This window comes from Camelus bactrianus, chromosome 6 (genome assembly GCF_048773025.1).
Source record: "Camelus bactrianus isolate YW-2024 breed Bactrian camel chromosome 6, ASM4877302v1, whole genome shotgun sequence".
NCBI lineage: Eukaryota > Metazoa > Chordata > Mammalia > Artiodactyla > Camelidae > Camelus > Camelus bactrianus.
Window position 1 is genome coordinate 56796533 of NC_133544.1, and position 18276 is coordinate 56814808.

The 18276-nt window shown below is 35.3% G+C and overlaps 1 protein-coding gene across 3 annotated transcripts in view; it reads right to left on the reverse strand.

The window, feature by feature from the left end:
• The window catches only part of NUBPL (NUBP iron-sulfur cluster assembly factor, mitochondrial), a 176765-nt gene that overhangs the window by 129470 nt on the left and 29019 nt on the right, over positions 1-18276 (reverse strand). For all 3 annotated transcript variants that reach the window (XR_012507557.1, XM_074365675.1, XM_010963002.3), the window contains exon 4: positions 12455-12545. Coding sequence is in view for 2 of the 3 variants with exons in the window: in XM_074365675.1 (XP_074221776.1) it covers positions 12455-12545 (91 nt within the window). In the remaining variant the exon portion in view is untranslated. The remainder of the gene's footprint in view (positions 1-12454; positions 12546-18276) is intronic.

Genomic DNA, 18276 nt, shown 5'->3' on the forward strand with positions numbered 1-18276 from the left:
TATAGTCCATATTCTAACATGACTGCAGTGTTTGTGTCGATGACCATATTCATGTATTATATTTCTGAAAAATTACTTAGAAGGTTTTCAAAAATAGGTTATCAATTTCAGGCACGTTATACCAGTATAGTAAACAAAATAAATGTAGAGAAAAAAACCTACTTCAACTCTCTACAGGACTTGTTTACAAAGTGCCACACTTAAATAACATTTCCAGACTTTAGACACAAACTAATTCATTTGTAAAGCACTCACTTCCACATTACTTTAAAAAAGGAAGAAAACAAAAATGAAGTCAATAATTACCAGAAATCCATAATAAGCATTACTAAACTAGAAGCCAAGACTTCTTACTACTGGTTGAAGAACTTCCCATTAAACCAGTAGATCTCTAGTAGTCTCTGCTCCTCTGGAGATTCCCCAAGAACCTTTCAGATGATGCAAGAGGGTAAGACTATTTTCATAAAAATACTAACATATTATTTGGCCTTTCGCTGGGTTGACTTTTGCACTGATGGCCTAAAAGCAATGATGGGTAAAACTGACAGGACCTTAGCGCAAATCAAGGCAATGGCACGAAACTGTACTGGCAGCCACCATGTTCTTCCCCACCATGAACTACAGTAAAAATAAACACCAGTTTCACTGAAGAATGTCCTGGGTGAAGTAGTGAAAATTATTTAATTTATTAAATCTTGACCTGTGAGTACACATCTTTTTAACATTCCGTGTGACAAAATGGGAAGTGAACACAAAGCACCTCTGCAGCACACTGAATTACAATCCCAAGGGAAAGCACACGTGCAGTTGTTTCAATTGTAAGTTAACTGGATGTACTTGGCATGAAACACCATTTTTACTTGAAAGGCAAGCTGACAAACAACAGCTGTTCATAAACAAAAAATGTCTTTGGTATAGCACAGGGAACTATATTCAATATATTGTAGTAATTTATAATGAAAAAGAATATGAAAACGAATATATGTATGTATATGTATGACTGAAACATTATACTGTACACCAGAAACTGACACAACCTTGTCAATTGACAATACTTCAATTTAAAAAAAAAATGGCTGTTCAGATTTAGGTATTTGACATACAAAATGAAATGAGCCCATCACTACAAATAACACAATTAACAACATATGTTGCCCACACAAAATTAAAGCTATAACAAAATTAAAGCTTTCAAGTAAAACTAGAATTTTTGGAAAACCTATGGCCTTTTGGCCACCATGAATTTGACAGCTTCCCAATACTTAAAGAATTGTATGACTGATAAGATCAGTCACAATACCATACTAACAACTGGATTTTTAAAATATCATATAATAAAATATGTAAATATTTAGAAGACCAGCATAAATCAATACACTAACATTTTCTAAATCAACATATGATATAATAAAATCCAATTCAAACTCTAAGATAGACCAAAGATTTTAATATAACAGACTATGAAAAGTTTACTGATACGGTCTCAGAGTCCACATTACAGCTAATCTTTAAGAAACTATCACTTGTCAAATTTTGGTGTAGTATCAGAGAGGAAAATTGATGTGTGTTTCAAATAACTATTAAAATATCCTTCCCTTTTTCTAACTACATGTCTGTGTGAGGCTGGAATTTCCTCATACACTTCAGCCAAAATAACATATTGCAACAGATTTAAAGAAAAAGTAGATACGAAAATCTAGCAGTCTTCTATTAAGCCAGACATTAAAATGATTTACAAAAATATAAAACAATGCCACTTTTTTCACTAATTTTCTACTTCAGAAAACATAGTTATTTTACATTAAAAAGCTATTTATGTTAACAAGTTTGAGTCTGTTGTTACTTGAAATGAATTAACAAATAAGTTTTTTTAATTTCTCAGTTTTAATTCTAACTTGGTAAATATCAATAAATATCACCTACATTAATAAAAGCTGTAGGGAATCCTCAGCGATTTTTTAAGAGCATAAAGGGCCCCAGAGACCAAAAAGTTTGAGAACTATGCACTATTTGATGCTATAATGGAACACTTGGAATACTATGGAAGTAGAGTGATTAGATCTATAATCAAAAACAGGGACCCTGAAAACATACAAATTAGTGGGAAAAAGTTTCACTTCATCTGTGGTCCAACCCAGGATTAGGAGGTAGATGACTGTGGTTTGTTTCACTGGAAAAGGATAAATAAGAGGAAAAGCCAACTCTAGAATAAACTTACTAAGTAAACAAACAAACAAACATACTTACAGATTCTCCAGAAAACCCCCAACTCCCCACAGCCCTCAGTTACAACCATCATTTCCAGTCTCTGCCTGGAACTACAAAGAAACCCAAATGGGTAGAGAGGAAGAAGGAAGGTTATAGAAATGGGACCACGTCTCAAGCGCATGCTAAAAATAAAGGGCTATTTTGGGGTGGAGGTAGTAGGTGGTAGATTATACTGTAATTTACAAAAGAAACATCCCGCATACATATTTTGCTCATGACAGAAAGAATATATCACCCATAGCCTAATATCCATTTTTAACACCAAAATTAAAAAGATAAACATAATCTTTTCAATTAACTTTTTTCTAATATGCCCAAGTCTCTTGCTCTTTTAAGACTTATCAGGATCCAGGTTTGGCTGGACTATATCACAGAAAGATTAAAAGTTCCTCTCTATTTCCACGCTTTCTGTTCATACCTTCCTACAGTACTTAGTGTGCTGACATTTCCCATCTCTCCCACTGTAAGCTCCTCAAGAATAGAGTTTACAACTTACTTACGTTTTTTCCCTGGAGCAGAGCACAGTACCATTATAGACATGCTCAATAAATAATTCCCAAATGATTGGCTTCCCAGAGGCCAAATATACTTTATAAAATATATTTCTTCCAGAAAGTACAATACAAGTTGTACACAGATGTCTTCAAAATAGTAGTTTCATAAGGAAAACTTGGACATGTTGTCAAACTTAAAATATAATTCTTAATTCTTATTTAGCCAGCCTAAAAATGTTGGTCACTTCCTCCTAAAACTCCCCCTTGGATTCCAGGGTAAGGTTTTTTTCCTTGTCTTCTTTCTACTTCTTTAGTCACTCCTTCTCAGTCTTTCTCTGATTATCTTCAGTTATTTCCCCAAATTCTATCCTCAGTTTTATACTTGACTCCTTCTAAAACTCTTCTGGGTTACCTTGTCTAAACGAAGATTTATCAACCCCTGCAGAACTAACATTTTGGACCAGAAAATAATTTGTTGTGGGGGGATGTCTTATGCACTGCAGGATATTTAGCACTATCTCTGGTGTCTACTCACTAGAACCCCCAGTTGTGACAATCAAAAATGTCTCTAGTCATTGCCAAATGTCTCCTGGGCTGAGGTGGGTGGTGAGAATCGCTGATCTAAACTAACAACTTTAAGTGTCACCTATATATACTGCTAATTCCCAAGTCTGTATCTTTAGCCCAAATTTCATAACTCTCAACACATTCCAATCACCTGCTGACAAACTCTTTGAACATCATATTCAACATAAACCCTAATTCATCACTGTTTTCCTAAATTTATTCCTTTTTCCTATATACTCCATCTCAACGAGTGACACAACTATCTATACAGTCACTCAACCCAGAAATCCAGAAGCCATTGAAAAGATCTTTTATTCATCATAGTCAATGAATTACCAAACCCTATTCATTCAATCTCTTTAATATCTCTCAGTTAGGTCCCTCCCTCTCCATTTCTACTACCACAGACTTAAGTCAGGCCTCATTACATCTCATCTGGATCACCGTAATATCATCCTAACTGGCCCTACCTCTCATCTGGTCCTATGACCTTTCCTCCACAATGCTGCCAAAGTGATGATGCTCTTAGAATTCTAAACTGAGACTGTCACTCACCTCCCTAAAATTCATGATAGCTTTTCATAGCTTTAGAATTACACTTCAGCTCCTCAAACAAGCACAAGAAGGCATTTATAATAGTACTGTGACCTACCTTTCTGGCCCTTATCTTACTCTTTCAAGTCACCTACAGAGACTCTTCACTTCTGCTACACCAAACAACTTGCCTTCTGTAAGCTTTTAACACATGATGTTCCCTCTGTCTGGACTGCCCCCCTCACTTTCAGTCTCAAACCCTTTCTTACAACAAACACTTGATTCATCCATTTTTCAAAACTTAGCTCAAAAATTACCTCTTTCAGGAATTCTTTCCTAAACCCCCAGTTTAGAATCACCACCTCTGGGTTCACAAAAAACATGCTTATACTTCTATTACAGCATTTACTTATGCTTATGATGCTTATAATCACTGGCTAATACGTCTTACTATAAGCTCCTGAGAGCAGGGATCAAGTCTTATTTGAGCTGATAGCAAAAGAACCAAGTATTTCTCATGCCTACTAACTACATAGGAAATATCCAATAAATGTTTACTAAATAAGAGGAAATAACATCTTCAACATTTCACTTTTGTAACAACTAAAAATTTTAAAGCTAGGTTTAAAATAAGTAAGTTTATTTTAAAAGAAAACATTTTTATTTTAAGCCAGTGATAGTTAAGTTGCAAGTAACAAAATTTTTAAGAATGCTCTACTTAACTATATACATGTATATATGGATGCATGTATATATCCTTCTTCAGACACAGAATCTGTGATAAATATTTATAAGAAAAAAGCCCCAAGTATTTGTCCAATGACTATGGTGCCTACTAAAATATCCAAACAGAGTCATATAAACTTATGTCCTCCTGATTACTAAGACTGGTATCTCATTTTTAGTTACTATTCTTGCCCAAGCTGACAATAAGAACATTCTTGCTCATGTGAGGCTTCTGGATCAGTAAGAAATAAGAAAGTGGTTTATAGCTGGATCTGTCTCTATCTTATAACCATTAGTAAAACTTAGCCCTTATATTAGGAACCCAATCCCCATGATACTACGACACCTAAAACTGACCAGTATTACATGTCCTCCATAAGCCCCAAGCATAAAGAAACCACATTTTCAGATCTAGAATTTGATACTCAGCTTTCTGCCTCCAACTCCATGTATTAGGAACCCACACGCATCACTCCAGATCCTCTTGGTCTCACTCATCTCTCATTCCAGCCACCACTTTGGCAACCAGCTCTGCTTGGGCTCTGACCAATGTCACAGAGGAAATATCTGACAGTACCTTGCTTCATCCTATATGCTGTGTGCCTCTCACCTTGCACCCTAAAACTTCCACACTGATGCCAAAGACAGGACACTGCCAGACACCACAGGACTCTGCCAGGACTCACTCATACAGAACTTGGAAATACAAGTGAGTTAATACCTCCCGAGGTGAGCCTTTGGTCAATGGAAGATGGATAAAATTAGATAAATTCTTCCCCATTTCTCCCAGACAGACTGCCTTGAGATGGAGTTTATACAGTCCCACGCAGTCAAGCAAGCTATGTCAGTTAGCAACAGCCAGCTTGATAGCACATTTTCATATTGGTTCTCCTTTCTTTCCTCCTCCCTCCGTCTGGTTTTGCACTCCCTAATAAATTAGTAGTGCAAAGAGCTCTGCTTTCTGGGAAGCCCAGTTTAAAACATTCTACCACTTCAAGGAAAGTTTGTGGTTTGTATACTGCAAGGGAGATCCCAAAGCCCATTAAATTGCAAGCTACTATTTCTGCTTTCTTTTCCTTAATTGAAAGACCTCAGAGACAGCAGAATAAAATCAAAACCTTACTGTCACTGCTTCCTCACCCATCATTTCTCCAAACCTATTACAAATACCAATCTCCAGAATAGTCTCAGATAAGACCTTTGTACTAACACACTCTAATAATCATCTTCGTCCATGCACTATATTTTAGCCTGGCAATATGGATGGTCTGAAGAAAAGTACAATGGAGTATGCTCAGCTACTAGTCCCTTCTCTTTTTCCAGGTTGTTAGTCCCAGAGCTGGCATTCTGAACACTGTTCTTTCCATCATGACCCAAATTCAGGCCCCACAGGACTCTACCCCTTATAAGTATGCAAATCTATGCTCAACGTATCAAAGCTAAAATATCAGGCAAGACTGGCACTGTCCTACCATACTGAAACAACATGAGCAATCAATTCACTCCATGTAACATAATTCTCAAATGTCCAATTATTAACCACATAGGTTCTTTCTCTTTTCCTAAAAATGGGGAAAAAGTAGCAAAAGGCAATCATTCAGACATGTCACAAAAATTAACTGCTAAATAATGGCTTAAAACGGTCTTTCTTATTCATAAAAATATATATATTGTTTGCAAATTAAGTTATTCATATACCCAAAAGAGAAAGTTAAGTATGCAGCTGATAGACAAAAAATTTAGCAAGAAACGTCTTCATTTATTCAACTAAGATTTATTAAGCATCTACTATATCACCAAGCAAAAGCAAAAGCAAAAGCAAAATAAAACAAGCGGAAGGCCTCTGCTCTGTGGATGCTATACTGCCTAGTAGAAGAGAATTTTAAAAATTAAACAGATAACTCAAAAACTCTACCCTTGCAATCGCAATAAACAGAATGAGGAGTCAGAGAAGGAGCCATGGAATAGCAAACACTAAAACTGAGTCCTGACAGGCAGAAATTAGTTGTTGGGTAGAGGTGGAAGACAGTAGCAGTGGAAGGTATTTTAGGCAGAGAGAATAAAATACGTGAAGGTCCTCAGCACAGAGCACGGCATTTTTGAGAAACAGAGGCCACTGTGACTGGTGTTCACTGAGTAACAAGGCTAGCTTGTTGGAACTGAGGTTGAAGGCAGGGACCAGATCACAGAGGGCTTGATAACACTGGTAATGTTACAAATGCTAATATCGGTAACACTAACATTAAGAATTTTAAAAATAATAGGTTCTATCACTTTTTGTGCTATGAAAATATAATTTTAGGAGACATACATAAAAACTTGTAGCCAGTGAAATTTCCAAACTGGAAATTAGAGAAGGCTTATAGCTAAGCTTACTAGGTCTCCCAAAGAAACATCACTATTCTACTTTCTCCCAGTTCTGTAACGACTGCTCTTTTGAAGAGCAGACCGATTCACAGGCTCGATACCATAGATACTTACTGAAGAAACCCTGTACTGTAACGTCCACTGCAGGTACTACTGCCAGAGCAAATCTAGCCAATTTCTTCCCCCAATTTTTTTTCATTGTGGTAAAACATACGTAATATAAAATTTGCCATCTTAAAGTGTACAGTTCAGTGGTATTAAACATAATGGTGTCCAACCATCACCATCATCCACCTGCATAACTCTTTTCATCTTGTAAAACTGAAACTCTATACCTATTAAACAGTAACTCCCCATGTTCCCCTCCCCCCAGCTCCTGGCAACTATCATTCTACTTTGTGTCCTTATGAGGTTGACTACACTAAGTGCCTCATTTAAGGGGAATCATACAATATTTCTCTTTTTTGTGACTGGCTTTATTTCACTTATCACAGCTTCCTGGTGGTTCATCCATGTTGCAGGATATGTCAGAATTTCCTTTTTAAGGCTGAATAATATGTTGCATGTATACAGCACATTTTGCTTATCCCTTCATCCACTGATGGACAGTTGGGTAGCTTCCACATTTTAGTTACTGTGAATAATGCTGCTAAGAACATGGGTGTACAGAATCTATCCAATTTTGATAAACGAGATGTCATTTCAGTTCATTACCCTGTAAAAATGCATACACCATACACAAAATCTAAAGTGGAAGTCCAGAAGGAAAGTGAAAAAGATGCCTTTTTTCATCACTTTTTTTGGTAGCTTGTCTAATTTCTCTTTTCTCTTGCTAGCCTCAACAAATCTAGACCATCAATACTTTTCATGCCCCTTGGTATAACTTCATTATTAATGGCCCCTTGCCTTTTCCCATGGAGTCCCCAATTCATGGATGAATATTCCCCACATCTTTCACCTTCAAAACTCATTTTACATCCTGCTTTCACCAAACTACTCTCCTTTTTTAAGTGCTTTACTCACTGGTAACCCAAAAAGAAAAAAGGGGACAAAAGCAGCATATGTTTTCTTAAAGTATCCCTAAAAAGTTTTTAAAGTACCCATTCAATTATTAAAGTAACTTTGAATCAGCAATAATGGGTTCTATTTTAAAAAGGAAAAATTTTCAGAGGCTATATAGAGTATTACAAATAAAATTGTAAGCTATTCCCCCCCAACTACCTAACAATAGTAAGTTTCTTTTAATTTTTCTCATCTGAGAGAAGACATTGAAAATGTCCCGATAATTTTGAGAAACACCAAAAATGATCAAAAGGTTAGGAAATAAGAAGGAAAAAAATGTTTTTTTAACCTGGGACTAGACAAGGAAAAGAGAGCATGAAGTACAATAGACTTAACAGACACGGCCGCATTACCACCGTGCCTACTATTAATCGACACGTGTTAAGGGCGGCCCTCTGACAGAACTAAAGAACACCACCTTGTATCACGGCAGGAGTGAATCATAAATACAAAAGTGTATGGCCTGTGTGACATGTGTACACGTACATCTGGTCAACACTGTTTGCTGCCACCCTGTGAAAGAAAACCAAAATTAACAGCCAGTAGCTACTAAAATATACTTAGTTGTTCTGTAGATAAATAAAGCATTCTTCAACGACTTCACCTGCTGCAACCCCTGGCTAAGACAGTTTGCAGCAAAGCAAGTAGAACTCTGAAAAGAGGCTGCCTATTCTTCAGCTCAGAATAGTCAAAAAAAAAAAAAAAAAAACCAGAAAGAAAGAAAAAGAAAAGGGTTTTATACCATTAAACAAGTATTTAGTTCAGCCTATTCAATGACCTATGCAAGAAACAATGAACCAAGCAGAGATGGATGGTCTTTTGTTTTGATAAACTAGGGTGATAGGATTCTTCAAAGAATATAAATCTCATCTCTGAGATATTTTAAAGAAATAAAAATGCCTAAAGCCAGAGCAAACCAAAACAACTTTTTAAGATTCCTTCAACCTCTGATTACGTTAGGAATATCACTCTGCCTTAATATTCTAGGTATAAAAGAGGTTATAAACATCATCTAGGAAGGCAGCCAGAAAAAAAGTCATTCCCATAATACTGTGACTATGGCATATACCCCAGGACATTTCCCAAAGATAATCAGAGGAACTCTAGCATCAGATGAAACCCAAGGGTCCACAAGATAATGACCAGAAGAAGCAAATTATAAATGAGAAGCTTTGGGAGCTCCATCTACTGGATCAGAATTTAATTGTCTATCTCAATAACTTCAGTAACATCCCTAACTCTCTACCCTGGAAGGAAACACGGTAACTTCAGGAATAAGTTGAGCTCACCCTTATTCTTTATGCACTTAAATTACCGTAAAGAAATCTTAGTTGCTTCCTAGTAGTTCTAACTGGAGATGAGTGCTATTACAAAAGGTCATTTGCTCAAGCTGATTTTCCACATTTTCTCTCTCATAAGCCCATACACACATTCATTCCTAAACTTAAAAAATGCTTAACACCTTAATTAAGACAGATAGAATAAAATACTGTGACGTGAGTGCAACATTTCTACCCTACCACAACAGAGAAGACAAGTGGTTCCTAATCAAAAAAAAAAATCCATAGTTAATTATTAATAAGCAATGTGTCATACTCAATAAAATTACTTGACATTTTAATTTTAGTAACCTCTCTTCACAGGCCTTCTAATTCTCCTACTTTATTAGCTAAGTATATTCTTTAGTAAAACTAAGTAGTAATAAGTTCATGAGTATTCTGAAGGTAATTTATCATCACAAAACTGAAAGAAAGCAGATTTCTACCAGTAAGTCATTTGAGAAAGCCTAGTGAAAATCCTCAACACGGTCACAAAAAAGAATATGACATTAGTGAAATGTAACAACACATTTCTGCGTGCAGCTACCACTTAATATTCACTTGTAATTTCAACTTAAACCTTTCTACTCAATTTCTAGGACTATAGTTTGGCTATACTATACAATATGAAATTTGCATATTATGTTATTTGGAAAGTTAAAAAAGAGAAACATGACTGGTATTTGCTCTTTAAAATAAAAAGGTATATTCACCTAGATGATAATTTCCCCAACTACACATGGATTTTATTGTAAATGCCATTAGGTTCCCAAAGCAACAGGTCATTTGCAGCCATTACAATGTCAACCTGTTGAGGTTTTTGTACAATACTCTTTCTACAAACTTGCTAGACTTTCCATTACCATAACTTTGCATGCTAACATAGATAAATCACTATTGTTATTTTAAGTGAATAGAAACATTCTCAGCCTAAGAAACCCAAAACTATTATAAACTGAAATTGTTCTTCAATTACTGAACTTCCTTCTCTAGAATCAAATGTAAAATTTATTTTTGGTAATCAAGGCTAAAATATCATACAAGTACAAAAAGTGTGGGGTTTTTTTTTAACAATCTCCTCAAAAAGAAAAAAGAAAAAAGAGAATGTGAATAAACATACAATCTGTCAACCTTAACATGGAGTTTTAAAATGAACAACACATGAAAACTACATTACCATGTGCCTGCTTAAATAATGAAGAGAAAAGGACAATCCTGAAGTTCATTGCCCCTATGGTTGTCCAGCTAAGTCCAAAAACAGAGGAAAATTTATAAAGCTGAGATTTTGCTCACTGGTTTATCTCCTCAAACTTTGAACTGCTGAAAAAAAAAAACCTTTCACAGTTTTTCTTATTGTTAATTAGATAATTTCATGTTACATTGTGTTTTCTACAATGGAGAGTAATATTCAGGATAAATTAACATGACAAAAATGTCAAAATAATGCCAATTAGTACTACGGTGGCAGGTTTATCTAAGATACAGAAAATAATTTATAAGATGGGCTTTCAAGAACCCACATTTTTTTAAGTGAACACCTTTATTATTCATTTTATTTCTTGGGAGGCTTAAGATCAGCTTGTCAACACAAAAAAAAAAAAGTATTCTTTTCAGGCTTTCCAAGATTTCCACTAGCTCTTTTTTACCAGAAAGCCTAGTCGATGGCATCCAATTTGCAAACATCAAATTTAAGATCACAGTTTCAATAAAACAAGAAGAAAGAAATTAATGTTCACTTTAAGTATTTATATTGGCGTAGACTGAACAGACTGCTTAAGAAAAGACTGACACCAAGGGCTCATTTTGCCATCACTCATGTGCTGCATGGACTAGTTTTCACATTACTTTAATCAAGAGATAGACATAATGAGTCCATTATTTAAAATACGCAAATTCATAACTCCTTCTTTGCGTAAGTTTGATATTTTGGCTCATGTCACATATCTGCAAACCAAGTATGTATCCCACTAAAAGGGCAAAGAACAAAGAAACTAGAATTACTTAGCTTTTTAAAATTTATATTTTCATGAAACAAGAAAGTAACTAAGTGGCTGCTTGTAAGACTGGTAGGGTCAATTTAATCATCACTAGATCTTCAAGTTTCCTTCAAAGTGTTAGGGAGATTCCTTATTATCTTACAAACAGTTATTCAGAACTTAACAGTGTACCTGACTTCAACAACTATACCACAAACAAAAGCACCTTAAATAGCAACGTCTAATTACCTAATTTTTAATAACAACAACAAAAACTACTCCTATTATGTACCCAGAAAATCCAATAAACACCCTTCAGTAAGTATAGTAACTTTGTCCTAAATTCATGGAAAACTGAAAAGCCCAATAAGAAAGAAATTATTCAATTTTATACTCTTACTGTAATTAGAAATAAATTTTAATAAACTAATTTCATTGAAAACCATTTTTCAAGAAAAGTTACCAGCTGTCCCAATTTCTCATTTTTTGATCACAGAATTTCTTTGTTGTTAAAACTTCATATTTAATAGCTTTGCAAGAAAATATAATAACAAGAGTAGAAAATATTAAAGATGTATTCAAAAAAATTACTCTGTCCTATTGATGGCAGTGAAGGTTGGGGACAGAAAGTAGTGTTTTATGGTGTTTTCAAAAACACTTTAAGACAAATATAACAAAAATCAGATTAGAGAAAGTAATTTTCACCTCTTCTAACACAAATATAGTCGATACTTTCTATTCAAATACTCCAATATATCCACACATTTTGTATAAAGAGGCAATGATGATGAGCTAACTTTTGAACACGTACGGTGTGCCAAGCACTGTGCTTTAAATGCACTACACTTACAGCAATTTCGTAAATTGAGCGATTACCTACAGCAATTCTGTCTGCTAAGTACAACCATTAACCCTATTTTACATACAGGGGGGTTGAGGCACAAAGAGGTTAAACAATTCACTCAAAGCCACATTGTTAATCAGTGACAGAGCTGGAATTCAAACCCAGACAGTCTGGCTCCATATCTGATTTCGGAATTACTATTAAAGCACACTTGGTATATGGCACAATGCCTGACACCCAGCAAGTACTAAATAGAAGTGTAACTATTACCATACTACTTATCTCTTCTTTACTTACTCTGTGATAATTCTGGACTCCCTTTCAGATTCATCATCTTTGGAATTGAAGGACCATACACATCCACATCTAACAAACCAATGGCCTTTGACTGTAAGAAAATAGAATTACGATGAGATTATTTCCACTCTTCATCAAAGATAAAGCACATGTAACAGTAAATCTGACTACAGCAAAGACAATTTGCAAAATATTCCAAAATCGTTACCTGAATTTTCAAAGCAAAAATAAGGTAAAAGAACATAAACCGCTTAGGGTAAAAACTTTACGTTGGGCTACTAATCTCTTCTAGATAACTGACTAGAGAAATCCACTGCATACACTTTAAACACTGTGGTTCAGATTTCCCATATAGTCACAAACAAACTAAGACTTTTTGATCTGAGAACTAACAAATAACATGTATACAATGTTAAAATAATGGCTTACAATGGCAAGAAAAAATCCCATGAAGATGGAGCATTAACTTTTGGAAAGGGCATCTAACACAACAAAGAATACAAAATGAAGGGGAAAAAAATCATAGAAACCAGACCATAATTAAAGCAAGTGAGAAATTCTGATGCAAATCTGGCATGGAAATGCTAACAAAGATAGTGGCAGACATAGCAGAGACAAACTCTTACGTGCAAGTCACAGTTAAACACCCAAAATCTTCCAGCGAATTCATAAACAACTAAAATTGTTTTCTGTGATGATCCATCCAGCTGCCCAAGGGCAGAATATCCTGACTGGTCTCTTCACTAGCTGACAGTTAATCAGCAGATTAACAAAGAAAGGAAAACAAAATTCACTATTTCCAAGTGTCTTTTTTTTCCTTCTCCCTCCACTACTGCCTTGCTCTTTCTCCTTTGATAGATTAAATCAATCTGTTACTGGTTTTTCTCATACACAAGCAAACAGAATGCTAATACTAACTATATGCCTTTGAGTTATGCTTCCCCAAGACTTACAGCTCTTCTCCCTCTCTCCCTTTATCCTGGCAAGATAAAACTCTCAAGCTTTCAAAAAAAACTTTTTTAACTAAACAGTCTCTCATCTTCTAAGTTATCTACCTATTTCCAGACATAAAATTACTTTTTAAACCTCACTGTCTGGTTCCTATAAATAGACTACATAAGGTACATTCAAATTTATGTCCCTAACTTTACACTGACTCAAACTGCAGTTCTAAGAAAACCATTTTATGTCTCTGTGTGACTCACAGAGACTAAAGAACTAGGGATTAATATCTGCTTCTACCAAAATCTCAGTTTACTGTAAAATACATGAGAAAGGAGGAAGGACACATTATCTTTAATAGAATGGTGATATACAAAATTTGGGTTTAATACTTTCAAAAAATCATTTTGTGTGTTAGTTTCCAGCTTTCTCCTCAAAAGTAAGGTATGATACCACTTTACAGGGTTGCTATGAGAAATGTAAATAAAATCCTTAGCGGAATGCCTGGCCCCCAGAAGGAATTCAAGTGGTGGGAAGATGTAATCAGGGAAAGTCTAGTTGTTTATTTGGGTGATTTAGGATGGCGTTCTTCTAGAGATTCTGATTTGTCCACAGAGCTGGCTGTGGAAGCCTAGTTTATCCAGGTTCTTAATACAACATTGCTGATAATCCTCTCCATCCTTTTCTTCCTCTCTTCTTCCCTGCCTTTGTCCCTCTTCCCTTTTCTCTTTCCTCTCTTCCTACTGACCTTCCTACATTTTCCTCCTCTGTTTCCTTTTTGATATATGTAGACACTGGTACTAAAATTAGGTCAGTCAGTAGCTTTAAGAAGGTAGGAAGATTCTGACTGGTGTGAGGTGATACCTCATTGTAGTTTTGATTTGCATTTCTCTGATAATTAGTGGGAATGCAGTTTGGTGCAGCCACTATGGAAAACAGTGTGGAGATTCCTCAAAAGACTAGGAATAGACTTACCATATGACCCAGGAATCCCACTCCTGGGCTTGTATCCAGAAGGAAATCTACTTCAGGATGACACCTGCACCCCAATGTTCATAGCAGCACTATTTACAATAGCCAAAACATGGAAACAGCCTAAATGTCCATCAACAGGTGACTGGATAAAGAAGATGTGGTATATTTATACAATGGAATACTACTCAGCCATAAAAACCGACAACATAATGCCATTTGCAGCAACATGGATGCTCCTGGAGAATGTCATTCTAAGTGAGGTAAGCCAGAAAGAGAAAGAAAAATACCATATGAGATCGCTCATATGTGGAATCTAAAAAAAAAAAACAAAAACAAACAAACAAAAACAAAATGTAAATACAGGACAGAAATAGACTCACAGAGAATACAGACTTGTGGTTACCAGGGGGGTGGAGGGTGGGAAGGGATAGACTGGGATTTCAAAATTGTAGAATAGATAAACAAGATTACACTGTATAGTACAGGGAAATATACACAAAATGTTATGATAACTCACAGAGAAAAAAATGTGACAATGAGTGTGTATATGTCCACGAATGACTGAAAAATTGTGCTGAACACTGGAATTTGACACAACATTGTAAAATGATTATAAATCAATAAAAAATGTTAAAAAGAAAAAAAGGTAGGAAGATTCAATGAGAAATTCTGACCCATTTTAACTCCTTTCAAAGCACAAACAAAAGAATTTAGTTGAACTAAGATAGAATTAAATTCACTATGGATAAAAAGATTTTCAAATGAGGGGGCCTAAAACCCTATGAAATGTGGATAATTGTTAATACTATTTCCTAAGGGTCTGCTAATACTATAACTATCATCCTAGAATTTCCTCTCTGTTCCGTATCTTTTCTTGTGACACCTACAAAACTAAAAGCTACCATAAAATAACAGTAATGCTAATAAAAACAAAAATATTCTAAGATTCTTTTTCCTTGGTTTCTTATTTCTATTAATGTTGGTTTTATAATAACTTGAAGGGTTAAGTTCCAGGTTTCAAATTAATCTTCTAAAAATACCTGTCCAGTAAAATAACTTAGTTTTTTAAGTTTATGTTTTTATGAAACAAGAAGACAACTAAGTGCGTGCTTGTAATATAAGGCCTCTAGGGTTCATTTTATCATCACTAGATCTTCAAGTTTCCTTCCAAATATTAGGGAGACTTTATCATCTATCTGTCTTGTCTTCTAGAAGAGAACCATGCTTGGGCGGTCTCACTTTCCTAGACGACCCCATGCTCTGGGACCACCTCTCACCTTTTGAGATGACCCACACTCTGTCTATAGAGAGTGTATCCATCTCCTAGGGTCGCTCTCACTTTCTGAGATGACCCCATGCTCTGGGGCCACCTCTTGCCTTGGAGATGGCCTGTGTTCTGTCTATAGAATGTGTATCTCCTAAGCCACCTCTCTTGCCTTCTGAGATGGCCTGCACTCTGTCTATGGAGTGTGTATCCCCCTGAATAAACTTATTTTCCTTAAAAAAAAATTCTTGTCTAAAAGTGAGCCCTTGACATCATGATTTAAGACAAAACTGAAGATCTGCCTTAAAATTTGCTATGGTAGGTATGAATTTATATATAGCCATTAGATGGCTGCTAATACATGTTATTATATAAGAATAAAGAGGGCAAGGAGGGAGATTTCAAGATTACGGCATTCTTCTGCTTCCTAGAGAATGGAACTAAGAATAACGTATTAGGTTCTCTGTATACTGTCTCTAGGAGTAGCTACCAACTGACTAAAGAAAGGATGGAGGGAAGTTAATTAGCAATGTTCTATTAAGAACCTGGATAAACTAGGCTTCCACAGCCAGCTCTGTGGACAAATCAGAATCTCTAGAAGGACGCCATCCTAAATTACCCAAATAAACAACTAGACTTTCCCTGATTACATCTTCCCACCACTTGAATTCCTTCTGGGGGCCAGGCACTCCGCTAAGGATTTTATTTACATTTCTCATAGCAACCCCGTAAGGTGGTATCATACCTACTTTTGATGAGAAAGCTGATAGCTAATATTCAAAATTATTTTTTTAACTATTTTTTCTAGAATGAAGCAAAAAGGAAAATTAAATACAAAAATACTGACCACATAAACCTCTACCATAACTTGAACATGATCTGTTGACAAAAGACATACAAAAAGCAGAAGTCAGCACACTTCTCATTAAAGGGACAAATAATAGGAAATATTTTAAGTCTTGTGAACCATTTCATCTGCAACTACCCAACACTGCCACTGTAGTACCAATGAGCACAGCTACGTTCCAATAAAACTTTATTTACAAAAGCAGGCAGGATTTAGTCCACAGGTCATAGTTTGCCAACACTGATTTAGAAAATAAACTTTTTCATATCCAAGTTATTTCAATCATCCAATACTGTAATTTTGGTAAAGCCAAAAGCAGGCAGAACAGTCATCTCTTTTAGTGTCAGAGGAGCTGTCTCAGTAAAGATCTACTTCCTCATCCTTAATTGGCTAGTTTTTAAAAACAATAAAGAGTTCACTTTTCAGGCTGTTTCACTAGAACTAAGTTAGCATTTCTTGCTTTAATTTTATATATTGTGAATAATATCAGTGTCCATTAAATAGAAACACCGAAGCCTGTATTAATTAAAGCCTTTTGTACTTTCATTTGGCACAGCTTCTGAACTGGTAAAATTACCATGGCTACGAAAATCAGCCTAAACATACTTTCAAGTCTAGAATTCAATAATGTTCAAAAGATGCCAAATAAACTGCATTTGTTTTTCATAATTTACTCCATTGTTTTTAAATAGGCTCCTATTTAAGTATATAAACAGTCTTTTAATTTAAACTTTCAAACAGTTTTATGCTGTAGGAAAATAAATGAGCAAGGTAGAGGCTATAAATAAATATATGTAGATGGGTGTCCAACTAAGTTTTGTGAATCCTTTCCACCTCACTCATCCTAATAATTACATTTAGTCAAGAAAGCTCCAATTAGGATTTTCTTTTTCTTTCATTTCAGCCAGGCCCAAAAGAATAATCACTACAAAAGCCTCACCAAGTACACAACAGATAAAGAAAAAAGATTATTAGCAAAAATAAGTATAAACTTACTATTGTAAAGTAGGATTGCCACCTTTAATGTCACTACAAGCTTAACCTAATATTATACTCTCTTTTCTGACTCTCCTGCAGCACTCAAAGTCTAGCAGATAACAAGGCAGATCAAACCCCAAGATACTACTTAGATTTTTTATTTGCTTCTTTATATTCATAATACCCTGTGAGAGCTGTAAAAGGTGGCAGAATTATTATACTGTTTCATTACTACTGCATGAAAGCTGCAATTTGAGAGCCTACAAGTCCTGTTTTTTTGTGTTGAATTTCAAACGCACCAACAATTTTGATACTGCTTTGTTCTTCCAACAGAATTTACACCAAAGAAGATTGTAAAGCTTCATGACATGTTCTTTTTATCCATGTCATCTGCTAATAGAAGCCATCAAAACAACATCTTACAGCAGTCCACCCCATTACCTGTAAGTAAACATTCATTTAAGACTAAGATAGGCTTAAACGTATCCTTTCCAGAGAGGTACCAGTTAAGAATTCCAGGATTCTCTGCACATTATATTACATTTAATCTTGGTCTGGCAATTGGGACTTACTCAACTTAAAGTTGAGTCAAATCTGTTCTTTCTTCTCCTCCTACCTAGCTTTAAGTCAAGCTGCCATTCACAAGAATTTTAATTTCTTAGTAGAGAAAAATACGTTTCCTAATTCTGTTAGCTCACATTAAGTAAGAATCTGACTCTCAGAAGCTAATGGTTGGACAAGGTGATAAGAGAAGAATTTCCCACTATTTACCAAAGGACTGTCTAAATCTTCAAGCTCAGTCAAGAAAGAAAGAGG